This window comes from Dufourea novaeangliae, unplaced genomic scaffold (assembly GCF_001272555.1).
Source record: "Dufourea novaeangliae isolate 0120121106 unplaced genomic scaffold, ASM127255v1 scaffold65, whole genome shotgun sequence".
Classification (NCBI taxonomy): domain Eukaryota; kingdom Metazoa; phylum Arthropoda; class Insecta; order Hymenoptera; family Halictidae; genus Dufourea; species Dufourea novaeangliae.
The window spans coordinates 2,491,081-2,517,686 of NW_015373961.1; the positions used below are offsets into that span (position 1 = coordinate 2,491,081).

The following is a 26,606-nucleotide window of genomic DNA, read 5'->3' on the forward strand; positions in this document are numbered from 1 at the left end:
TTGTCAAGAAGGACATCCTGTATATATGACCGCGTTTCGCACCGCGGTTACCCAATTACGGCTGTATTACACGCAGAAAACAAAGCGGGAGCACCTTCGAACCGTGTGATCCAATCACGCGTCTCGACGCCGACCGGATTGTTGTCGACGACTCTACTCGAATCCCGATCCATTTGGGGTACCCTTTTCGGTCCTTTTAATATACTTCCCATTCGAAGCTGCAGCTCGTTCTGACGTAAGCTCACGAGGGAATTTCGTACGTTTCTTTTCTTATCTTCCAGTTCGATCGATCGATCGGTCGGTCTCGTATTTCGGGAGACTGGAGTGTATCCGTTTGAATTTCCATAGACGATACGCGGGGTTCGAAAGGACGCGTTCGGAGTGTTGGAAGGGAGTTTGGCCGCCGAACTCGATAAAGCTCGTTCGTTTCGCGGCGAAAGAAAGGAACGGAAGGGGTCGTTGAGCTTGCGTTCGGAATACGGAGAAGCCAAGTGGGCACGATTGTAATTCGAATTTCTCGGTGGTGTGTGACGGAAATACTCCCGAAGACGCGGGACTTGCGAACTATTTAATTGGAATCGAGGCGGTAATTTCGCGGACGAACGCTGCGTGGCGGTCGTAACCTACGTGATTTCACCTTTCCCATCGCGATATTCTTGGCGATTGTCCCGTTTCTGGAGAAACTATTCGAGGTTCCAGTTTCTCGACGACGCACAGTGGGCCAGAATCAAAATTCAGTAAATCAAATAAGGTGAAAAGACAAATTTCTTTTATCTTCCCAACAAAATTTACGTTAACTTATTATTAACACTTTCAAATGAGCACTATCAGTGAATGATAACGTCGCCGAACAAGATCCCCAAAATTGATCGCAGGATAAGGATGTGGAAAGTGCCCTTAGACCAATTCGAACGGTCGTTAAACTGTTCGATATCTCATCGAAATAGAGGATTGAAACTTGGTAGAAACTATTTTTTCTTGACAAGTCAATGGTCCAAGGCCCGTTCAAATCGATTTAAGGGCACTTTTAACCCCCTTACCCTGCTGTACCCTATGTTTATCTACTCCCATTCAAATAAACTTTTAAGGTTCCAAAATTTCTCATTGGTTGAGCCAAATGAGCTGATAATTTTTGTTGTTTAATAAATAATAAATGAGTAAATAAATTTCGATTCCAGACAACTGTGCGACGGCGTGCTTCCACCCGACGAGTCTATTCTCGATAGGTTGTTCCAGTCGCACAAACTTCGTGCTATGGCGAGGAATAGTTCGTTAAATGTTGTCGCTGGTTTATGCGAAACACGGCAATATTTACCGATCTATCATAACGTGTCCCACATGTCTGCCGACGTATCCAATATCGCCGTGGTCCGTGAAACATGTCCACGGGAAGTACCAGAATTCACCGTTGGAAAGTGTTCGCGTTCAAGTTTCACGGTCGTTCGGTCGACCTAAATTTCCCTCGCCGTTTAAATTAAGCGTCGATGCTGCGCGAGGAAAACCCTTCCGCGCAATCGTCGACTCAATCTCCGTGGAACAATTGTCCCAGGCATTATGCATTTTCACAACTGACGGGAGCGGTAGAGATAGGCGAACGAAAAACAAAACGATACAAAAATAATGTTCCATGCGGATAAACCTTCGTTTTATCTCGTATTTCAAATTTACCGTGACGGATCTGTACCTTCTATGGGAATATCGTTGCTTTTCAGAGTTGATGGTTAGAGATTCGTTAAAGAAAAACTGAGGGAGGGTACCGTCGAAACAATTTGTAAATAATAATTGTTCACAAAAAACCGGTCAGTCTCTGCTAGAAATTAACAATATTTGAGTTGCAGTACGATACTCTATGGAAAGAATAGAATCGTATGTATTCTCTGACGAGACGAAAAACGAGCCTTTCGAAATATCCAGCCGACTATTACGTCGAGAATCGTCGATCGACAGAGCAGATATAATCGTGAGTTTGTGTGTTTCGAAACGTACCGAGGAAAAAAATTGTAAACGAAAAAGAAAAACCAAATTTAGTTGCAAAGATGGACACGCGTTAGGTACGAGATTTCTAGACGATCGTTCGAGACGGAGATGGAAGATAAAGAACGTGGACACAAGTTAGACGCTGGCACGGGCAAAATGACTGGGAGTCGCAACGGCGATTGTCGGTGGTGTGGTGGTGGTCGTAGTGGTTGGCCTTGGCAGAGGAGAACGCTTCATCGGAAGTCCTCTTCCACCCTGACCGTTGTTCCCCCAGGGCCACTGCAACGTCCGGATCAAGGTGTTTCGGAAGTCCTCCGAGAACAGACAGTAAATGTAGAACGTGATCGAGTAATTGATCACCTCCAACAAGTTAGCCAGAGCACGGAACACCTGAAAGTTTTCAGTAAAACGTCTGTTCAGTATCGATCGAGATGATCGAGCGTAATTAGAAACCAGAATATTCGTGAGCAAATGTGGAGAGCAATGGAAAATTCTTTGTTTCTTTTCCAGTGAATTGTCCCGCGACCGGTTAACGAACATAGAACGCGAGAATTACCTGGTAAGGATGATGACTGAGATTGCTCTCCCTCAAAGTGACGTTCAGAATCACCATTGGGCTGACGCAGACGAGGAACAGGATGCTGGTACTGCCCAAAAGTAGAACGAGCCTTCGTTCCTCCGCGAACGTTCTCGGGTCCTCCTCGTTGCTGACGGTTCTGGACAACGTCATCCTTCTGCGACGCTCGCAAGACCTTCTGTAGACTATCATTATACGTAGATTGAAGCCGGCCAACAGGATCGTCGGCGCCACTTTGAAAACAATCTCGAGCGCTACTTTGTATATCTGAAGTACAAAAAAGCATTCCGTAGAACGTCGCGGAAAGTGTTCGAAAACTTGTACAGTGTATATTTGAATATTTCAGTTACTTGATAAAACAACGAGTCGAGGAACGACTGGTTCTCCCTCTTCTGATACATGACAGAGCCGCCAGGCTCCAGGAGGCAAGTCGTGATTTCTCCACGGAACGCGCTCGGCAGATAGACCAGAAACGTGGCCAGGGGGATCAGTACCACCGTCAGATGAGGTGGACCGCATAGCGGACGTGTGTGCTGACCGGGATGGCAAACGCTCACGTAACGCTCCACCGTTAACGCTAGAAGCATCATCACTCCTACTCCTGCAACAACGATCGTATTTTTCGTATCCTTGCCGCGGAATCGTACCCGGGTTAAAGCGTCGCTAAAGAGTGTACACTCGCACGTTCGATTGCGTTTCATCGTTCGCAACCCGAGACAGGATCGAAGAAGAACTGTTAAGGAAGAGAAGCGAAAGACGGATAAGTAAAAAAAGATGAATCAGGACGGAGAAACGATAGAAGGGACAAGAACGGATTTTAACGGAAAAGCATACCCAAGCATCCGTTGCCCAGAAAGAGTTCGAGATGAGCATGGTAGAAGGCCTGGATCCAATTGCTCCATCGGCCCGTTTCTCTGTGAATAAGAACTCGGAGAGCGAAAGGGATGCAGAAGAATATCGCGAGAAGCGCCGCCGTCGAGTATCCTACAACAAAGGTGTAACAAAGTTAGCCCACCCCCCACCCGAAGCAACGAAATACGGGTGAACACGCTGTATCGATGCAATTCGCTTAATCTAACTTGTTACGCAGCTACTCGATCCTTTGAATATCTTTTCGCGCGTTCCGTCTCGGCCCACCCCATTTTTTCCGTCGCGCAATAACGCTCTCGGACAAACTTTGTTAATTATCCAACCGTATCGCGATGCTTGCGAATTCGCACAGAGGAACTTGCCCCGGTTTCTGGAAATATGGACGTAATTAAGACCAGTTGAAATTCCACCTCCCACACAGTCGTTACGCGGTTGAATCGAAATTAGAATCGCGAACAGGGACAAGAAACTAGAAGTTTCAAGAAACTTTTGTATCGATAACAGACTTTTTGTATGGATAGTAAGTAACCGATAGCACGTATTATTATTTACACTGTTCCGTTTCTGGTAAACTTTTTCCCATTTCATGCAATTATGTATAGTGTCAAAGGTGGCGAACTTTTTCCAATTTTACAACCGTTTGACCATCGACAGGGAACTTATCCATTGTATACCGACAATACAGGTATCTACCTTATCTACATTCGATGATTTGTCGATAACTCAGAAGAAGTGATATCGTAAGTCGGTGGTTCTAACGTAGATGTCACTCGATTCGCTGGCGTTTGAAAGTGTCGGTATTACAGATCCCGCAGTACGTAAGCCTGTAAAATGAATACTCTCTCCCATTCCTCGTGATGTACAATTTTACGGACGGGTCGAGCAATCGATTATTCGCGTAAAAAGCAGTCAAAGGCAGAGGTATTCGAATCTAATTTATCTAACAGGCTTACGAAGAAAGAAATCCCTTTTCCAGCTACTGGATGTTCTCCAATTCGATCGACGTCACAGTAACGGAAATCGAACCGGCCTGTTGAATTCGACTACGCGCGCCGTACCGAACTACCCTTAAAACTTCTATCTCCACTTGGCTCCGATATCTCCATTAGAACGGAATTAAGTGTTACGTTTAAATTACGACAACCGACCGGCCGTCGTCGACCATATCTATCCCCGAGGTGCGTCTTCTTTTATTACCCTCCTCGACTGCAATTGCCACCAACTTCCACTCCTTATTGGATCGATTTTTATACTTTCCTAACAAGAGAGAGATACCGTTTAACTATATCGTTTTAACTTTCCGAGTTCCCGCAACGACAAACCATTCTTGGCTTTTCAATTTTTACACAATTTCGACGAATAGCTCCGCGACTGGATTCTTCGCGAATTTCGTGTGTATCTTCGTTCGTAACATTTTTCTATACCAGTAAATATTTATTAATTTATTTATTTTACCGGATAGGTCCCATTAGTATTCAAGAGAAAAAAATATAACCATGTTTATATCTCTCGAGTCTAGGAGAATTATGGCGGATTTTCTTTTCCTATTTACTGGAAAATACCCTTATACCTTGTCCCCAACACCTTGAGCTGGTAAATCTTTATGCCCTCATGAGACCGTTCAGATTCACGCAGACTTTTCTCCCACGTCGTTATAAATCATCAATGGCTAGTTCAGACTCTTTAAACCGCATATGTGACGCTGCGAACTTTTATTGTACTTGCCTAGATTTTTTTGCTATTAGCATATGCAGCTTCAGAAATTCGGCTGATAAAATTTTCTAAATATATGACTGGTCCGTATTAATTAAAGACGATATTAAATAATAATATAAGTCGAACAAATAATAAAATCAACCAAATATTTTTACCTCTAAAGATTGTTCGTTTCTGTCGCGGATCCTTTTGTAACGAGAAAGAAAAGGTAGTACGCACTAATACACAGTGTCGAACTAACGTGTCATCGACCCGTATAAATATCTCGGTTCGTTTGTCACAGCTTATGTCGCTGATTGCGTTCGGTCTCCGCTCCTTTTCAGGCGTGCGCGAACGGCGGAAGGATCGTAAAATTTTCTAGGGAAAAAGAAGAGAGCAACAATTCTTGTCGCGGAAGGACCTTTTCAAAGATCTCACGACGCTTCTAGAAACTTTTACCTTTCCGGTCCACTTCTGTTGGACACTGTTTGTGGAACAAAGTATCGCTGAAACACGAGGATTCCTTTTAATAAAACGTATACGCTATGATATTTGTTTCAGCCACATATGGCCATTACCTAGATAGCACACAACGCCTTCAAGACATCCATTTTACGGTTATTTTTTATCTAAAACGCCTTTAAGCCGTCTTCAGTGATGTTATATCTGGGTAGTTTATGAAGTATTTAATGTTCAGTACCGTGGAGCCTTCGAACACTCATCGAAGATTTAGTGTATACTATCGAAGGGCAAAAAACAGATGGCAATATGGGCTCCATAATTCGACAGTTTGTATTAAATCTACGCTGCGCGTCACATCGTATTTAGTATTCACGTCAGAACCGTGGACTGTCAACTGTCAACCGTGAAGTACGGTTCGATCGATCCATCAAAGTATACCAGTCGAGATAACGCAAAGCCGCGAATTCGGCCCACTTGTGATTTTTTTCCTTTACCGCGAGAGCAAGCCATCCCTCGAAGATGGTATATCGATCCGGCGCGGCTGGTCTAATCGAATTCCGAACGACAAGAAGCCGAATATTAAGCATTTTCAGAGCGTCCCCCGTATTTCGATAAATATTCATGAGGATCGTAAAGGGTTTTTAAACTACTTGTTTTAGAGACGGTAATTACGCTTACGGTTCGATTACCTCTGCGTAGCCGCTTCTCGTTACACGCCTCTAATTGACGGGATGAATTTTCCAAACTTTCCCAGCGTCTTGTAAATAGGGCTTCGTATCAACCGTGTTCCCATTTAAATTTTCTACCTTGAAGGGAAATAAAGTAACAGATGGCAGGGGGGGGGGGTGGCACCGTAAATAACACGATCGGCGCGAGGATGCACTTAATAGACTCGGTTATCGTTTCCCCGTGGAGAGCGATAAACGCGAGCAATATCCAAAGTCGTTTACAAGTACGTATCCGGTCCCTCGGATGCATCGTCTCTGAAGGGACGTAGAGAGGAAACAAGGGAACATTTAGTTCGCGCTATGGGAAGACGGCCACGTCTACAAACGAAATATAAGTGCGAGCACTCGTGATTCCATAGGGTATTCAGCGTTCCACGCTGCGACAAAATCTCCTTGTCACTTTTCTTTTTTTCCCTCCGCCGTTTCATTCAGTGGCGGGTTTTCCTCGGAGGCTCTCGCAAAGAAAGCTGCGCACGAGTATAAGGAGCATTCCCGCTAATAAGGGTCGTCGGAGACTCGGTTCGAAAACGACCCAAGCTGAGTCCATCATCTATCTGGAAGAACGATTCCACCGTAAACGCAGAATCGGAAACCCCTCTGCTATTTGTTTTCTGTCACCGTTTCCAGCACGGAAAAATAGTCGCGACTCGAGAAATATTCGATGCTCGCGGAACCGTGGTGTAGCAATAAATCGCGAAAGTTAATCCCACGATTGTTGAAAGTGCGCGCATGCTTTTTTTCGTCGTCGTGTCTCGTGTTAATTATTTGTAAAAGTGTTGTAGGTCTCTGATATGGGTCACGCGTGAGATGATTTGGAGCAAGTTTTTCCTTAGCAAAAATTTTATCCGAGGCTTTGTTAACGAGATATTAACGAAAAACCCCGGACCAATCAGAGCGCCCGTCTGCCGGTACCAATCGCAGCGCGCAGCCGACGTTACCGGGGGAGCTCAGCCGACAGACTCGCGCTCTGATTGGTCCGGGGTTTTTCGTTAATATCTCGTTAACAAAGCCTCGGAGAACATTTTTGCTAAGGAAAAACTTGTTTCAAATCACCTCACGCGTCTCCCATTTCCGGATCCTCCAATATTTTGTTAGAATAACTTGCTATTGTACTAATCCGAGACGTAGGAGTTACCAACTCTTATATATGTTATACAGTGGTAACATTTTTTACTTGTTACACAAAACCTACTTCTATTACGCAACTGCGTTAACACATTACCTACTACACTTTTGTTACACCCTGTATAGATGCTCGACATAACTATGAAAGAGTCTTAAATATCGTGCTAATTTTACGTACCTATAATAAATAGTGATACGTATAATCAAGGGTGAAATTTCGTAGCTGGTTTCGAAAGTGTTTCGCGATTCCGTGATTCCGTGCGGCACACACGGGGAAAGTTCGCTATCCCCTTTCCGATAAAGAGGCATATACCTATCCAGTTAGCGGTCCAGGTCGGCCTTGTTTGAGTTTAACGCGTTCGAGCTCTGTCGGAAATTGGATGTGTATGATTTTACGGCGATCGTCCCGGCCGCGACTGCGACAGATTCGGAAAGTAGGTCGGCGGCTTTTTGCCGCTCTGTCGCTCCCTGACATTTTGTCATCGGTCGCCTCCGACGTTGGCGGACCGAATAATTTTCCGTGTCCGCGAACCAACCTGTCACACGGTCGTCGAAGGCGGTGTCGTTGACTATCGCGAACGCTGGGAAAATTCAACGCGATTCCGACGGCAGCGAGCCAATCTTTTTCGAGGCATCCGAGCGAAGCTGCAAAGTCCAGTAACCGTGAGAGGCGCGGCCGTTCTTGCGGCTGATCCCATTGGATCAAGCTTGCCGGTTATCCCTTTCGTTGCCACTGTTGCCATATGACTACATATTTTAAATTATGAAACAAAATATTAATAATATAGGTAATAGTTATAATATAATAGCTTTTTTTTAGCCCTGTGTAGATGGTGTAGCACAAATTTGAAGTAGTAAGTAGAAACTGAATGCCATGAACAGACACGCTAGCCCAGTTTTCAGTTGCCCCCACATCTAGCAGATTTTCAAAGTCGATTTTTCGAAAACTAAACCTTAAATTAACAAATTGTATTCCATATTTTGTTCTTATTTTTTCACAAGGAATCACCTCGTACCCGCTTGTACATGTTATTCCACTGCACCCTGTATATAACTGTGATAAAATTATAGAAGTGATCAGATGGTAACGACTAAAAAACAGTATTAAATGTTTTCGAAACGTCAAATATCATTTATATATCATGTGATATACACAAAATATGTCTTCGGTAATTTTTATATAATTTGGGAATGAAAAGGTTAAGAAGCAACCGTTCCACGAAAAACATTTCAGTTTGATAAACGTACTCCCTTCCGTTCTCTCGGAAATTCTGTTTCTTCGGAAGTATCGTATAAGGGAAATATTTCCCGGGAAAGAAATAGATTCCCCAACGCGTAACAAATTTCTATCGACGATATAAACATCTCGACTCGACGGACCTCCATTTTTCGCGACTCGCTTTAAATCATACCCCGATTTCTGGTCCAAGCTCGCGACTCACGGACAACGCGAGATCTTTCCTATCAATTTCACCGGGATCGAAAATTTTCGAGTTTCACTGGGAAGGAACTAGCATCCAGTTCCCAAATCTAGCTCGCGATTAATGTAAGCAGACTGCAACCAGACGTGCAAAATTACTCGAGCCTGAATCCGGGAAATAGAAATGAATTACCATTAACTTCCGAATGTTTCACGTTTCCTACTATCGATCGTCGACGTTTAGGAACGCTGTGCGTTTCTGAAACGTCAGTGACGAGCAATTTACGGAATGGAACGTGTGAAAAGAAATGCGGTTGTCATTGTGGGGAAGAGTTTAGCTGTCCTAAACGGACGAGGGACATACTAATTTGCTCCTTTTTACCGCCCCTTTGTGCCATCGTCTTTTATTTCTGTCGCCTTCCGTGTTTTAGCATCCTGTATAAAAACTTGGTAAATATTTACAATAAGGCAGCCACCTCCAATTTCGATGATTTTTTAATATGTTCTCATGGTCATCACCCTGAATAATATTGTGAAGGTTTTAGTCGGGGGTTGCTATTTATAAAAAAGTTATTTTATATCCGAACATTTTTGTAATCTCCCCTGCTTAGTGTCCTCCAGAAAACAGAAAGCGATGATATTTTCAACCGTTGTTTCCAATCCTCTTCTCTATCCGTCTCTCTGTCCCTCTTTTTATTTAGTTCCGCAAGATACGTAAGTACCGGTGTCGCGTAGAAAACTTTTCGTCGAAAAATTCCCGCGAGTTTCGGGTGCCCGTCAACTTCCGGGGAAAAGATAAAATCATTTTCACGTTACGTCCCGACGGATTGAAGTTCTCTAAACGATCGACGACGGTAGCTTTGCAAAGCGGTAAAGACGACGCGAAGTAAATGTATCAAACGAAACGCAGTTTCGACGAGTTCCTTCTGTCGTGCTGCACGTGGGAATACGATTCAAGAGGAACGAAACGGGCGTGTCACATTGGTGGCTCGTGTGTTCACGAATTGTCGACCAGCGGCCGAAAACTTTCGGTCCCTTCCGACAAGCGTCAAAGTACGTTCCCGAAGTTCCGAGCAACATTTCTAACGGCTCGATGGACAAAAAACGAATCCTCGTCGTTCTGATTCTATTTCGTAGGTAACGTGGTTCCGATTTATCCTCTACCATCGTCGTTTCCTCACTCGTCTCGTGTTCGATCGATCGAAACCTCGAATACTAGTCCCGACTTCCTTCCCTTCGTTCCTTTCTTCCTTCCTTTTTAACCCCCTTTTTTGTCGAACTACAGCGAAACGATCGATAAATCACCGAAAATCACCCTTCGATTTTGCGTGGATTGCTCCCGAACAGTCGTCCGAGTTCGGTAAACAAGGAATCTTTTTACGTCCATTCTGTTTGCATCTCGAATCAAACATCGACGGCCAATCTCCGTTTCACGCCCGTCTGAAGCTGTCAACGACGAAAAATCGTCGACACGGTAACGACGTCGTAACGAGATCGTTATGTAAATCCGCGAAAGAACGGTTAATTTCCTTCGGCGAAAAAAACTCGAGGATCTCGTCGTTGTGCCGCGATTAAACGAATCTCGTTACGCGCAACGACTCGTCGAAGTTGTTATTAGGGGAAATTGAGTGACGTTGTAGCTGTCCCGCGGCTGGTTGTTCCCGAGTATACGAAGGAACAACAGAACGTCGCGTCTCATTGGGGATGATTTTCGTTGTTGCTGCTGCCGGGTCATCCTTGTAGCCTAAGAACAATTTCGTCGAATAACAAGGATGCCTCGTAATATGCATCCCACGACTGCAAGATTATTTCCCCCGGGGGTACACGACGAAGATAAGCGCGATTTAATTCCTCAGCCACGCGAACACGTTTCGTACGCGCTTCCGTGAGCTTTTTTAAAAACGCCGCTCGCGTTACCCAGAGTCCGCGGGACGACGGGTTAAGTCACGTAACGACCTGCGCTCGGTTGCTGTATACAGGGTGTAACAAAAATGTGTTAACGCAGCCGCGTAATAGGTTTGGTGTAACAAGTAACCACGCTTTAGATTTGAACGATTAATTAATTTAGTTTATTAGAACACGATACGTAAGCACGCGGCGTAACACAGTAAAAGCAGAAGAACCATCCATAGAATGGTTCCATGAAACTTTCAATTTTCAATTGGAAATTGAAAATTTTCCATAGAAAAAAAAATGTTACCAACTGTATAACATATATAAGAATTGGTAACTCCTACGTCTCGGATTAATAAAATAGCGAGTTATTCTAACAAAATGTTGGAGGATCCGGAAATGGGAGACGCGTGAGGTGATTTGAAACAAGTTTTTCCTTAGCAGAAATGTTCTCAGAGGCTTTGTTAACGAGATATTAACGAAAAACCCCGGACCAATCAGAGCGCGAGTCTGTCGGCCGAGTTCCCTCGGTAACGTCGGCTGCGCGCTGCGATTGGTAGCCAACGTTACCGCGCTCTGATTGGTCCGGGGTTTTTCGTTAATATCTCGCTAACCAAGCCTCGGAGAACATTTTTGCTGAGGAAAAACTTGTTTGAAATCACATCACGATCTCCCATTTCCGGGTCCTCCAACATATTTATTACACCCTGTATGTGGAATCTGCACCGTTGCTTTTCAAGCGCTAATTAATTTTAAACGCTCCCGGCAATTCTTTTGCCGTACATTCGCTCACGTGCTGTTCCCATTGTTTTTGCAGGTTCACCGCGGATGAATTGTCCGACGCAGTTACTTTTATCACGGCGGTCTGTGCTATGTGTTTCAAATCAGCAAACAGGTGCTCACGTTGGATCTCGTTTAACAGTACAACTACCAAACTCGTTAAAATGACGGATTACAGATTTAGTATTTTATCGTTACTGAAATTATTATGGTTACAGATTTTTTAATTTTATGGTATTTTATGCTAGATTGTCTTATACAGGGTGTCCCAAAAGAATGAGGCAATCTGGACTATGGATATTCCTCGTGCAAATACAAATCGAAAATTCCGAAGAATTTATCTAATCGATGTACCTCCTAGGTAAGTACTTGTTAGTGCCGTTATTCACCAATTTTTCATTCGTTGTTTCCGATGGAAGTGTCGATTGAGATATTATGCTAGATTGTCTTATACAGGGGGTCCCAAAAAGATGAGGCAATCTGGACTATGGATATTCCTCGTGCAAATACAAATTGAAAATTCCGAAGAATTTATCTAATCGATCTACCCACTAGGTAAGTACTTGTTAGTGCCGTTATTCACAAATTTTTCCTTCGTTGTTTCCGATGGAATAGTCGATTTCGTACACGGATCGATTAACAAATAGAAGTGATTTATTTTTTTCCGATCGGTGCACAGTACAATATACACGAGCAGAAATTACCTGTTACACCCTAGGCTCGAACGTATTTTCTAATTAAATTTGTGGGAATGGATTAAGGTGACGAAAGTTATCCGGATACGTCTACCAGGCTAAGCTAGAAGACGCTGTCTCCGGTAGATACGGTAACTCAACCCTTTAAGCCCGACCAGACCACCAGGCAGCCATTTTGCGTCGACCGACTTCGCGCAATATTTTTGGTCTTTGCAATTTAACCGTGACGTAAATCCACGGTTCACCGATGGAATCTCGGTGGGAACTTGTTAACGTTTTCGCTCGGGCACACAATGCTCCAGAATCAAAGTACAGCAGCTCAGATAAGGTTAAAAAACAAATTCCTTTAATCTTCCAAAGAACTCACATCGACTTATGGAAGCTATGTTCCGTTCATTATTGTTCTCCTCAGACCCTTTCGTACCATCGATCCTCCGTCAAAACTAGGAAAAGAATTCCCTAAAAATTCAAACTCTTATGAAGATGTCGTGGAACAGTACTAGCGAACGAGGTCATCAAAGGGGATCCCTGTAATTGGTAAAAATTTGTTCATTCATCTACGTTTATTCGAATGCAATTCTAAAGTCACCAAATTTTTTTATTGTTCTAGTTAAATATATACACTGCTGAATCCTGATACTGGACCACTTGTGGGACCTGCTGAAATGCTGCGTTCGCGCCGAAAAATTCGGTACAGGCGACGATCATTGTCGATTACAAAATACACGTCTGGATTAAGAGCGAGTCTCTCGGTAATTTAGACGGCGGCGTTTAATGCGCCGACAAGCAGAGGCGTGGAAGCATGCCTCGTTAATAATTCATAAAGTTCGGAGCGACGCAAGGAGCGTAGACCGTTAACGTTCGAAGGGAAAAATCGCGAAAGAGGCGACGATGTATTCGTAGATGTTTGGCGTGATGAGAACGCTGCCGCGGTCGTGTAAAAGGTAATAACCGATGGATGGACGTAGACGGAAGGTTTACCAACCGAGTAGGAAAGCTTGTCGACAGAACGGGGAATTTTTTGCTCGTGCCCGAGCGTGCTCGATTTTACGGAAGAACGTAATGGGGATTCTGGAACGGAAAAAGGTTCGCTGGGAGCGCCGAGAAGCCACGGTCCGAGAACCTAGCACGCTTCTCGGTTTAGAAAACTGCTGCAGTTCGAGTTAATGCGATGACCTCGAATCTTCCGAACTTCATTAGCGGGACACTTAAACTGTTTGCACGTTTGCTCTTCCATCGCTGGGCGGAGCGATCTGAGAGAAAGATTTCAGACTTTGGCACTCGAAACAATTGTTTACATTGCGATAATTTTCTCCGTTTGTAAATATTTCTATCGTTTCGTGGATGTTAACGATTATTGCATTTATCCTACGAAATTACAATTATTTATACCGATCCTAGCACCTCGAATGGTTGCTTGTAAAATCGCCAAACCCTGTTCGTTGGCGGCCACGCAGACAGGTGCATTTTGTGTACGACCTTGTGAAGTCTGGTCGCGTACTTCGTGATAGCGAAGAGTCTATTAAGCTGGAAGCGATTGGGTCGAGAGCAACGCGTAGTCGCCGAGGCAGGTATTTACCGTGGAAGTTTGATTCAACGATGCATAATGACTCTTCGGACCCCCGTCACGTATTCCGGTGTACCGGGAGAATAAGTCATAGATAGACGCGCGAGGCTCTGTTTTCCATATGTATACGCGAGGTTCGAGCGTGGCTTTCGTCGTTGCCGAGCACGTCTCCAATTGCATTTCCTTACGCACAAATTCTTCTACGCCAATATACCAGGATTCGCAATATTTCCATGCTCAGAGGCATGTCCTTTTAGTTCGACCTCATCCTCGTTTCTCGGCCTCTCACCCTCGTCCTACCGCTGTACATCGTGCATATCGATAGACTTCCAGGGGCGAGCGTGCGGCGAGCTTCCCCACCCTTATTTACGGTGCCGTCCTCGCCTTCAGTTCCGTGATCTATACGTCGAATACGCTTTCGGACATCGAATCGAATCTTTTTTCGAGAAAGTGCAAATCTAGCTGAAAGCATCGTGGAATCGATCGAACAAGTATCCTCCCGTTGCACAGTGGTCCAGAATTAAAATTCATCAGCTCAAACGGTGAATAACAAATTTCTTTTACCTTTCAAAAAACTCAGGTTAATTTATTATTAACCTATGGAAGATTTGTTCCATGCGTTACTGTTCTCTTCAGAGTCTTTCGTATCATCGATCTCAGTGGAGAATAGAAAAAAAGCTCCCGAGAAATACATACTTTCGTGAAGATTGTTAGTGAATGATTACTAATAAAACCTCTGCTTGAATAATACGTATAAGTTTCAGAAGCATTTATCGCTTGAGCTAAAGAAGCGTATGAGCTGATCAATTTTCATTCTGAACCACTATTGCGTTGGTCCTAAGCGTAAAATCCTCCTGGAATCGTCCTTCGATCCTCGTATACTCGATCGCGCGTTTTTCCGTGTACAGCGAAGCAACCAGAAGATTCATCGAAACGGTGGAATTTCGTATCGAGAGTTTACTTCGTACGGTTTTATCGGTGTGAGATCATGGATCCGAAAAATTGGTGGTGCGATATGTTCCGATGAGAACGGAATCGTTCGAGCAACGTCTAACGTAGCGTTCTCATCGCGCGAATTCTGCGCGTCGAACGTACCTACTCGCGCAAAAGCCGTTGGTGCAGTCGATGAAACGCAGCCAGAGGATAAATTTTCCTCGCCAAGCTTGGCGTACTGTTTAGCCGTCTTTACGGTGAGATGGATTAATGGATATCGGGATCCATTCGTTGCAAGTATGGAAAGCTCCATGGAAACAATTAAAGCACGATGCATATCGGAAATCCGCGCCTCCGATCCCTCGTTTCAAGGAAAAGAAAGAGCGAGACACCGAACGCTTGGCGACAGGTGGAGAACGAGGAAGAGGAAAAAAAACTTCAACGAGTAAGGGAAGAAGAGAGGGGAATGTTGGGTGTGATAGGGAAGAGAGAAGGGAAAGATGAAAAATGAATCCGGAACGGGAAAAGTGATAGAGCACGAAAGGAAGGGGGGAGATAATGGTGTTTGGAGAAGGGAACAGGCAAAGAAAAACCAAAGGATAGTTGCCTGTTAACTTAATTAAATAACTTAATTAAATAAAGCAGAAGAAGCTACACGGTTGCGAAGAAACGAGAGGAAGAAAAATCGTACGAGAACAAAGGAAACACGGCTTATTTTACGGATAACGAATATACAAAGGTGGCTAACGAGATCGAGACTCTTTTCGTTTCTTCTCCAACTTCCTTCGACCACCGCCGCGCGGAGCGACGAGGAACCGTGCGAATTCAACGCCCCGGGAAAAGTAAATAAAACGGAAATTCCACGCGGATCGCACCCTGCGAGTACCGATGCCGTATCCGATTGGTGCCTCGCCGTGCCGCGCCGCGAGCGTCAATTCCTCGATTTCCGTCCACCGGAATATCGCGGGGGACTCGCGCCCGGAATACGCCGACAGGTAATCTTTGAGGACAAACGCGCGGTGATTTCGACCAAAATTCTCTTCCTCGCCAGTAGGAACACAGGCTGGTTCGGTTCGCTGATCGATATTCCACTAACGGTCAGATTCTTATGCTTTTATAGGACCGTACCTTCAAATAAAAGATCGATAATTAATTAACGCTCGACACTGTGTTTCAATGATTAAATGTTATTATAGTACTCTCTAGGTAGGTAACTGTTCTCGTTTAATTTTGTCTTTATTTTGTAATTTTGATAATTTTGTAATGTTGTATCTCATTTCCCGACCTGTACATGTATGTCAAAGGGCTTATTGCCTGTTAAATAAATTGATAATAAGAGAGAGAACGTTTCCGATGTTCCAGAAGCGGTGGACCGACGATTGTCCGAACGGAGCGATACATTTCGGAGTCTACCGTCAATACGAGTCTATTGCAAACGAAGAGGTAGAAACGAGGAAAAGGCCAAAATCGAATTGCCGAGTAATTTCCCCCTAATGTACTGGTGTTGTCTAACCGGAAACGAGACGCTGCCCCGTGAATTTCGGAAACAACGATCAACCAACGAACCGTACATCGAATAGTACGAAGTATTCGAGTAATTCGAATAGTACAGAGTATTCGAATAACAGTAACTTTCTGGCGATGGTTCAGATTTAACGTTTGAAAAACAAATAATTGTGAAGGCCAATGTGAAAAGAATTTCACGATAAAGTGTGAAAAAATATATTACGTTCAGATTCCTATTCAGTATAATCCAAAATTCGATCACTTCGAATATTCGAATACTTCAAATACTTTGAATATTTTGAATATTTTGAATACTTCGAATACAATCAAATTATTCGAGTGTTATAGTATTCGTAACAGCCTTAATCCGGACAGGTTGTTTCTGTTTTCAGCGAACCTACGAATGGCGTGTCGTTCGAATTTTCAACAGATTCTCCGGGAATGTTCGTATCGATAAAAGAAATCGACGGAGCTTTGAATGTCGCGAGAGCTATAAGGTGGAATTAGACGCAAGTTAAACCAGCAATAAACTCGACCGAAAACCGTAACCGCGAGGACTGTTTAAGAGATAGGTCGATAAATAAAAGCTTAACCGGGAATCCAGTTTAAAACTTATCCGAAAGCGGTTGTTCCGCGACTGTGTACATTTTGGCTCGATGTCAAAATCACGAATCCACTGTTTTCATTTGGCAAAGATTTCGTATATTTTTTGTAACACCCAGGTACACTTGGAATTATAGTTCATTAACAAGTAGGAGAAAATTTAAGGGGTATATCCAAAATGAATAAAATAAGATAAAAATCAAGAGTAACAAACTTACAGTTTAGTCATTGTTTCTTATTGTTAATTATAATCATATAAATGCTAGAGTAAAAACTACCTGGAACTAGGCAATCGTCAACATTTTCAAGTGTCTCGTAGATGTTCACCCAACGGTCACGAAAAGGTACACGATTCGGGCACATGTTTCCTTTTCGATTTTCCTCGGTGAAAACAATCACCTTGGAAGAGTAGGGATCGATCTGCAAAGGACTGACTTTTTCCAAGGAAGATTTTAACCACAGATCGTCTTGCGCCCTCGATGCATGCACAACATCGGTTTCGAAAGTATTTCTCTACTGACTTTTTAACTGTTTCTTCCGTGTAACTTAGTTCAAGTTTGTGTGGTGTAGTTAGTGTAAATGTTTGCTGTACATTTTCGTTGTAATTTTCAAAAGTGACAAGTTCCTGTAGCACCAAAGCTTCTGCAAGGTTTGTTTCTTGTCTCCACTGACTTTACGGAGACTATACATTCTGTGCTTGCCGGTTGTGTTACCTAGTTTCAGGCGTTTTCGCTACAATTTTTAAATGCTTGTAACTAAAAAACAATCGATAAACAGCAATTTCGTTACTCTTGATTTTTGTCTTAAAGTGTCACGTAGAATCGCTTCATAAATTTTCTCCCACCTGTTGCCGAACACACCCAGTATACACGATAAAAGAGACGAACGTTCCTGTCGCCGAAGAGACGGAGATTTAACGGCCGCGAGCATCTTCCGTTGAAAGTTACCGATGAGTTCTGAAACGTTAACACGACTGTGTTTTTCATTCGAATATTACGTAAACTCGGGAACAACTTTGTCCTCGGATATTGCGCGGCCCGCGTTCAACTAACGATCCTACTTCTCTCATTCCGCGTCACTTCTTTCGAGAGTTACGCTCTCGACGATAATTACACCCCCGTTTCCGTATTATTTCTTCGGCTGTGTCGCTACATTCCGAATGCATTTTGCTCTTTTCCATCAGAATCGAGTTATACAGTAAATCATCGATGAGTGTTCGAAGGCTCCTCGACACTGGCAAGGAGAGTTCCCCAGGTGTAACGCTGGAATTCTGAAGTCGACAATATTTTTTTTTCAGTTGCAAATTGCCATTGGTTTACGAAATATGGAGGAGCGTTCGAGCAGTCATCGAGGCTTCGCTGTAATAAACCTACCTCTCATGTAAATATAAGCGATCCCTCGCATATTGCGTCTAGTAAGGACAAGCAAGTTCAAAATATTCCCGATGATTCCCAAGCAACAGATGGCGGGCAGAATAATCCCGTAGCTGATCCTTCTCAACGACGACGTTCGAGGATCCTCCAAATCCTCCTGTAGAAGGCATATTCGTGACTCGGTTCCATTCCCGGTGTTGTTCATCTTGCCTCTCCCCCTTCTCGCGCGCGCACACTCGTTTTCTCTGCGTTTGCTCACATTTATTACTTACAGTTGCCCCCGATGACACACGAGCTAATTTGTCCATTTCAATCTTAGGACTCGAGAGTTCGCCCGTGAACGCCCGAGAATCGATCGCCGTGCACACTCAGTTCCCGATCGAAATCGAAGCTACGTTGGTTCGTCCTCCCCTCCGGCCCGACTCGATCTCCCATCATCGTTTGTTCCTCTCGTCGCTACGTCGACGTGGCATCAATATTTTAATCGAACGGACCGTTTAAAGATTACGGGAGAAACTGCACCGGATGCAACAGGTGCGACACACCCGCGTCGCGTTCATTATGGACGTGTGTATAGCGAAAGCATCTTGACGAGTAGCTAGCTCGATTCGTGGAACTTTCGACGGTTTTCGGAACAACGGCTCTCCACTCTATTCCCATTGGGTGGCTGTACGACGGATCGTGGGCATTTCGAACGTTGCCATTTTGCATCGACCAGCGAACTCAACTCCCGTTCACCTGGAAACAAAGGTTGTCCTTTAACGTTATTCGTTTGGAACACGTGCTTGCGCGTGGGAAAATTGCTTTAACGTAAAGAAGTAAACTGAACGACTAGTAACTGTATTCTATTATACATTCTTATTTTTAATTATCCAACGAATCTTTCTACATTGTTTTTTCTTCGAGGATTCCTTTCTTTTAAACAAGTGCTCTTTATTATGATCACGACAAAATTCATATGTAATCTTTGCCTCGAAGTGTCCAACGCTAACGCACGCATAATATTATTACCACGAAAAAATCGCTTTCAAAATTCTAACTTTAAACTCACAAGTGAAAAATAGAAAACAAGTGGAAAAGTGTGAATGGGAATTAGTTGAAATGATCGTTTGTTAGATTTTTATATTTTCATTCTTTTTACAGGTAGTCTGTACGGTTCGTCGTGCGTCAAATCGAAGACGGATCGTTGAACGTGCAAGATATTCTTCGGGTGGTTTCGTGTTGCGGCAAAAAGATCGTCGGAGGGGCGACGGTGGCGAGGCGTAGTCGTCTGGCGGGGGAAAGGGAAAAAGAAAAAGCACATCGGCGCCAGGTGGAAACGGGTATAATTCACGTTTCACCGTAATAACAAAGTTTTCCGCGAGAAAAACCCATGGGCGAGTACGTATCGAGATATTCGAGGATACAGTTTACGCGGGAACTTCGTGGCGGAATGAGAAAACAGTTTAACGGCCAACACTCGCGCACCGACGCGACGCGGTCGCCTCGTCGGATGACCGATCGAGAAAATAGTTCCGAAAGAAACAGCTAGAAACGGTTGCAACATCGATATATTAGGTGTACAAAATTAATTCGTGACCCCAACAAGTAATTAACTGACTCGAAATCGTCACCATTTCTTCGAGAGGGGATTCAGCTGCCTGAGAAATGGCGTAAATGTGTAGAAAGTGATGAATAGACTGCGGACTTTTATGCAAAATCACATTTTAGAAGGTTGCTAATAAAGACAAAAACAAAAGTAGACATTTCTTTCTTGCCCTAAGTATCTTATTGGGTTCAAGAGAAAATAGAAAACTCGTTGCATCTAACGAAAGTTTTGTCCTTCATTGTATTTCACTGAGACCTATAGGCTATAAATGCATAAAATCCGCAGTCTAGTGATGAATATTTTCAAGACTAGAAGACTATTTCGGTTTCTTATAAATAAACAAATCTATGAAAAGGAAGCCACGAATTAATTTGGACAGTTAATACATTTTTGTTTGATGTCGCGAAAAATTCCACCATCGAATTCTGCTGGAATTTAAAGGGTTCTTCCCTTCTTCGCGGGGTTCGCTTGGACGTCGATGGGTTCGAACACGTCTGATTTCAGGGAACAAACGCGTCGCTGCGACGACACGACGGTCGCATTCGGAATCCGGTGCGATCTTCCCCCGCACAAAGGAAAATACCGAATTATCGTAACTTCGGATTTCCGGTGAAATTTCTTGTTTCAACGCCTCCGAGCACGAACTCTGGATTTGCTTGGGGGGAAATGCAGCGACGCCCGTGGAATATCTTCGAAGTACTTCCGATTTTCTCCAAGTATTTTCGTAATAGCCAGCACAGGATCTGTCGGGTACAGTAAATCCACGACGAGTGTTCGAAGTAATATTCGAAGAAATATTTCATAAACTAATAATCATATGCGGCTGAAACAAATACTATTGGCCGAGGAGCCTTCGAGCACTCGTTGAAGATTTACTGTATAAAAACACGAATCCATACACATGGCCGACGATGCAACAGCTAACTTGTTCTGTTGCAGAGCCACAATATTTGCGCGACCATAATGCCCTAAACGTTTCAAGTAAAATATTTTCAAAATACACAAAAGCCTGTGACATTGAATTTCATTCGTAGCAAAGGTGTGTCGCGCGAAATTCAATTTCAATCGAGCAGTTAGGGGAGAACGTCGTCGTGTCTAGTAGAGCTAAACGGATAAAATATGAAAAACGCGAGGAAGGGGCGGGGTTACTTCTTCATAAAAATCTTCACCCCAGCAGAAGATCTGCTCCTTTTTACGCGGCCGCAAACACCTGCTACTTTCAACTTATTTTCATTCTTTATTAACGCAGCGTCCCGAGAATGGTCGGATTAACCTTACCCCTCGCCGTACGAAATGATATTTCGTCCGTTGGACTCTTTAAAAAATTTTATTGCATTCTAAAAGAAAACAGTTGGTCCCCGATGATTTCGAGATGTAGGTACGCTTACTCGGGTTGTTTCGCAAATTTTTATCAAGAGGAGTTTCAAAGTCCGGAAATCGTCCCCAGAGGGGTTGATTTCCTTTGACTTTTAATTCCTTTTCGAAACGTGGGGTATTACGGCGTCGCAAAGAAATACTTTGGTCCATAGACGATGGTCCCGCGATCCAGACATTTGTCTACCCCCAAAAGCTGCTGAGCTACCCCCAGATCTCCGAGCGGTCATAAACGAAACCCTAAAAAAGTCTTCTTGCTGTCCTAACGACACGTTTCCCTTGCGCTACGGGACTGACTCTGGTTTCATTTAGGACACCACCAGAGCTCTGTTCGTTCCAGCTAGCAATCGCGCCGCTGCAATTTTCGACTCTGCTCAGAATGAAAGATAAAGAAAACATGTTCTTGGAAACCGACTAGCCTTGTTTTTCTAACTGCATTCCAGATATAGTCGCTAGAATTTCGTCGCGATCGACCGAGACAGAAGTATTTCATCCGCTCCCACTGGAAAAATCGGCACGGAACACAAAGTTTATCCAGTTTCCGTACTACCTGCGCAACTTCTCGGGTCGTTCGACGGCTGAAAAAATTCTGCTGGACTTTTCCTTACGAGCCTGGCCGCGTGCGTTCGGTAAACAGCTGCGACTCGATACGAGGCAGTGGTCGATTCACGGGCTCGTGTATTATGCATTCTGATTCTTTTCATGAAGTTTACCTAAGCGGAGCGAAGATGTGGCCACTGACCAAGGTCCACGGAGACGTCCCAAAATATATGTACATATATAGGGTGTCCTGCATAACGTGTGCACCTTAAATATCTTAATTGCTTTTGTTTTGCAGACAATTTATTTCAAAACTTCTCAAAGTGATGTCCATCAACTTTGATACATTTTTGCACTAATCCCTTTATCATAATTATTTTAAATCTACTCTCATAGATTTTATTATTTAAATCTACTCTCCTGGATTGGTCTTGATTTGAACTAGTACGCCACACTGATAAAATATGTGGTGTCATTTAAAAAAAACAACCGTGAAATTTCGAAAAATATGACCTTCAGAAAAGTTTGTGCTTATCATAGTATTTGCTTCTTCTAACCAAATAATATTTTCCCTTCTTTTTTCTATTTTCAGAAATAAGAGATATTTATTGAAAGTGCTCACGTTGGGTGGGACACCCTGTATATACCGAGGCAGCAGTCCGTGACAGTAGTCGTCTCGGTTCCGAAAGCTTTTTCCAGTTCGAAATTCCATGGAAAACGGATAAACGACGAGGTGGAAGTTTTTTGCTTGCCTGGACCAACGAAACCCGCGAGAGAAGAAAACGATTTCGGTGAACGAGTAAACAACCTAACACGCTGCTCTATGAACTGTCTTCCGCGACGCGACGAGGCGCGGATCGATATCGAAGAAGGCTTCCTGTCTAGGGAACACGATACATCGACCCCCAAATTGTATGCCGTGGATTAAATCGGGGTCTGTCGATATCGCGTATGTAATTAACTCGATACCATCCTTTGTATCATCGCGGGACGGGACGTGCAATAATTAACTCGAACGGCGTGTTCGGCACGTCGGAATCGAAATCACTGGAAATTATATTATCGATGAATAGGGTTCGTGTTACAGTAAAGACTCTATAAGAGTTTGAAACTCGGGACTGCTTCGAAGCTTTCATCGTGCACCGCGGAATCGTTTCAACACCTCACAAATCTATTTTTTGTACCAACATTGAGCCTGGACAACGAAAAGTGAGCAATAAATTATGCGCTTGAAAGGTTCCATGCTGCTCCCCTCTCCCATTCAGGGGGATGAAGTGGAAACTCTCACGAGGAACTTCCTACCCAACTTTCATGAAGTCTTTACTGTACTATAATAAGCAAAAAGTTTTTCTTAAAGTCACATTTTTCAAAATTTCAAGGTGATCGACGTATTTTTAGATGGGACTACATATTTTTATCAGCGTGGCGTAATTGTGACCTTGAGTATTAGTATATAGAGGGATTATTGCAAAAATGCATCAGAGTTGATGGACATCACTTTGAGGATTTGTTAAAATAAATTTTTTCGAGTGAAAAGCTAGTAAGATATCCAAGGTGCTCACATTCGGTGGGACACCCTGTATTGTACAGTTGTCACGGGTATCGGTAATTGAATTCCGATCGCGAGCATTAATGAAGGAAGGGACATTTCGGTAAGAGAAGAGGAAGACGGGATTCCACGAAAGTCGAGGAAATGTCGCGGAAAAATGAAAAATTATTTTTCGAGATACTCTCTCCGCCCCTCCTCTTATCGGATCGCCTCCGTTGATCCTTGAACGGAGCGCGATCCACGCCACCAAGGGAAATTTCCTCCCGGATGAGCGTTGGGTAATTTTTTCCTCTCGAATATGTCGTCGTCGCGTGGTTTACCGCATTCGATTCCACGACACCTATCACGACCCGGAACGTTCTAAATTGCGTCGATCGTCGGGCTGGCTCGATCGAACTCGCGATCAGTCCCCGAGGAATTTCCTCCAGATTCAAAACCGAAAGAGACGTCGCGGCGCTGGGAATGAAAACGATTGCTCTTCCCGAAACTTTCATCGACGTACCGGAAACGCATCGATTCTTTTTGCGATGATTAACAGATGCAAAATTAAATCCGCGATAGTTAACTTCGTGTTGAAAACGGACTGGACGTCGCCAATTGTTTCTTACCGGTTTTTTTTTATTTATTTATTTATAAACGGGTTGGCCCCATTGTTTCTATAAGTTGTTTACATAGGTCACATGTCGCAGTATATATAATTAATCTTACAAGTTGCTTAAATGTCTAAACCGCCTCGGAGAGCTTTCTGTACATTTAATTTAAAAGATGATGTAGAGTCGTCAAAGAAAGTTATGGTGTTACAGAATTTATTAGCTAAGTTTGATAATCTGGTGATGACGTCGGTATGATCGGTTTTTGGCTGGATAAGTATATAGATGAAATGTTCGATTTCCTATTTTTTCACAGAGATACATTGAGAGAAAAGAAACCGGAGTCTGGAGCGAATTCAGAACCCTAAGTCAATCGTTATAGGGAGGATGCACTGGTAACTGAACACGTACCAATGAATGAACAGTATATACATGTGAAAAAAAGGGTATATTAAAAATACGTGTACATTAAGTTAGTAAAATAAGCAAATGATTAAATATTGATTTCTTTCAAATCTTCGTTTTATATTCAAACAATATTCGCGCCATTGGTTAGATATCTTCAATTACTTAATATTGTTCTATCACTGGTGAAATCTGTGTTTTCTTTTTTATTCAATTAATTACATTTTTCCCAAGTTTTGCAATTGAAATCTATACGTTATAAAAAGGTACAGACATTAAAAAATTTTCGTGTCCCAGTTATTTACGATACGACTTTAATATTTACAAAATCTCTTAAGTGTTCATTCATTTTCACGATTGCAAACAGATACTATTTAGAATAACGTCAAATTTTCAAACGCTTTTTAAAGATCTCTCCTCCATTTCCACTCTCAATAATAACACGATGGGGCGTGCTTCGAGACGAATAACGTATCGGTTGTTTGTATGTATAAGCTTCGTCCCAGTGCTCCCATAAGTTCGCGTAAAGGCTAATCCGATAAACTGGAAAAAAAGAAAGAAAGAAAAAGTAGAAGTAAAAGGGACCGTCGTAAACTCGAAATAAAAGATGGAAAGGTTTATTGGGGATTTCAAGGATACCGCGAGTCGAAGGGAGTCTTCGTTTTAACATAGGCTTCCTTTGGGGGCCAGAATGCGTATAATATGTATATGAATGGAATTCCATCGGAAACTACGACGGAGGGAAATGTACAACGTTTCGAATGCTATCCAATCGCGTCGTTGCTTCTGCGGATCAGTCGCGCTAACAGGATGTAATAATAGAGTGTTCCGTTTGTTTTGCATGCCCAAAGTTTTCGATCGAACAATTCACTCCCGTCTGTGTCGCCAGAAGAGGTTCGAGGAAACTAACTGTTATTCCTTACGACCCTCCGTTTCGGTAACGTTATCAAACGGCGGGAACCGTTTCGCCATCGTGATCGGCGTCGTTAGTTTTCGAGTAATGTCCCGGAGTAACGCAAAAAGATGCCCTTGAAGATAATACGCCGTTTCGTTAGGCGGGCTACGCGTACATTCCCCTTGTATACTACTGGGTCAACGGGGAGAGGGAAAAAAAAAAAAAGTAAGACTCGAATCCATAATGTTCACGGGGACTTCGTAAGCGTGAACAAGCCCTTTCTCAAGAAGTCTTCTATCTACTCAGTTACGTTCAATTCCGTCGGGGTTCTCCGAGAGATAATAACGCGAACGGAAGAAGATATATTCACGAGAGAAGCAGTTTCGATTTGAATTATGTTTCGGGCGATAAAGCTAATGAAACGCGACTACATCGACGGAAACGTTTCATCCAGTCAGGTATTTTTAATGTCGATTAATTCCTCGAGACGCTTTTCAGATTAAAAATTCTTTCTCGATAATAAGAAAAAGCAATCGAGAAGAAGAACTACGAGAGAGCACTGTAGATCTCCTATTTGTTTGAAAGCCGGAAAGTTTTGTGCATTCGGTGAGAACCGTTACGATTCAAGAATTCAAGCCGCGAACAGAAAGTATTTTTCTCGACTGATACGAGAGCTTCTTCTCTTCGGGGCATTTTAATAATCGTTACGAGAGAGTCCCGGCAGTCGAATATTTTCCGTAAACCAAGCAGGAGAATGCAACGATCTAAATAGAATACCGGGTAAAAAGGGGTAAAAGGATTCGCCAGGCGGAAGGAAGGTAAATGGTTTCCGAGTGTATTCCGCGCGACTATCCGGGGGAGATCTGATTCTGATCTTTCGAAGGGAGCTCTCGCCCGGAATTAGCACGTAGAGACGTTCGACCAATCGTATCGATCGTGTAGCGAGGGAATTCCCTCCGAGAAACTAGTTTGAGGAAAACTAACGGAGTCGACCGTACCGTTCCATTTTCTAGATAGGCGATGAAAACACCAACGATTCGACGACGTCTCCGCCAGATCGGAGAAATCGTTACTACGGAATTTTCGTCGAAGCGTCACGGTGTTTCGATTAACGTCTGTCATCAGCTAAATTCCCCCACAGATATGGATCTCACGGACCATGTGTCCATTTTACCGAAATTCATCCTGTAACAGGTCACATCGACCAGACCAACAATGTTAATCGCATAAAGATCGATTTCGCGACTCTGTTTCGCTCGCAGAACGTTCGTCCCGTTGCGCACGGTCATAAATACCTCTGGTGTGTCGTTGATGCTCGAGATATCGCGCGTTCGCCGATCCGTGGAGCAGGGGGAGTGATTCGATCCGATTCGATTATTCGCGTCACGTCGCGCGCGCGCAACATTTTTAATTTAAGTTCGACAGGAACCCGCACCACTGTGTGCTTTTTTTTTTTTTCTC

At 43.5% G+C, this 26,606-nt stretch overlaps 1 protein-coding gene across 1 annotated transcript; it reads right to left on the reverse strand.

Annotated features, from left to right (window-relative positions):
- Window positions 1-2,112: 2,112 nt before the first annotated feature.
- Window positions 2,113-18,418, reverse strand: LOC107186610 (probable G-protein coupled receptor B0563.6). The gene is made up of 5 exons (XM_015574507.1): window positions 18,205-18,418; window positions 3,389-3,538; window positions 2,905-3,155; window positions 2,534-2,821; window positions 2,113-2,367 (listed from the first exon to the last, which is right to left on the reverse strand). Exons 1-5 carry the CDS (start codon window positions 18,407-18,409, stop codon window positions 2,113-2,115), a joined length of 1,149 nt encoding a protein of 382 aa, XP_015429993.1. The 5' UTR covers window positions 18,410-18,418.
- Between the last annotated feature and the right edge of the window lie 8,188 nt (window positions 18,419-26,606).

Coding starts and splice junctions, on each gene's coding strand:
- LOC107186610 (XM_015574507.1), bottom strand. CDS start 18,409: ATGAACAACACCGGGAATGGAACCGAGTCACGAATATGCCTTCTACAG. Junction 3,539..18,204: donor CGCTTATATTTACATGAGAG/GTAGGTTTATTA, acceptor CCTTTGTTGTAG/GATACTCGACGGCGGCGCTT. Junction 2,822..2,904: donor TCGACTCGTTGTTTTATCAA/GTAACTGAAATA, acceptor TTTGTACTTCAG/ATATACAAAGTAGCGCTCGA.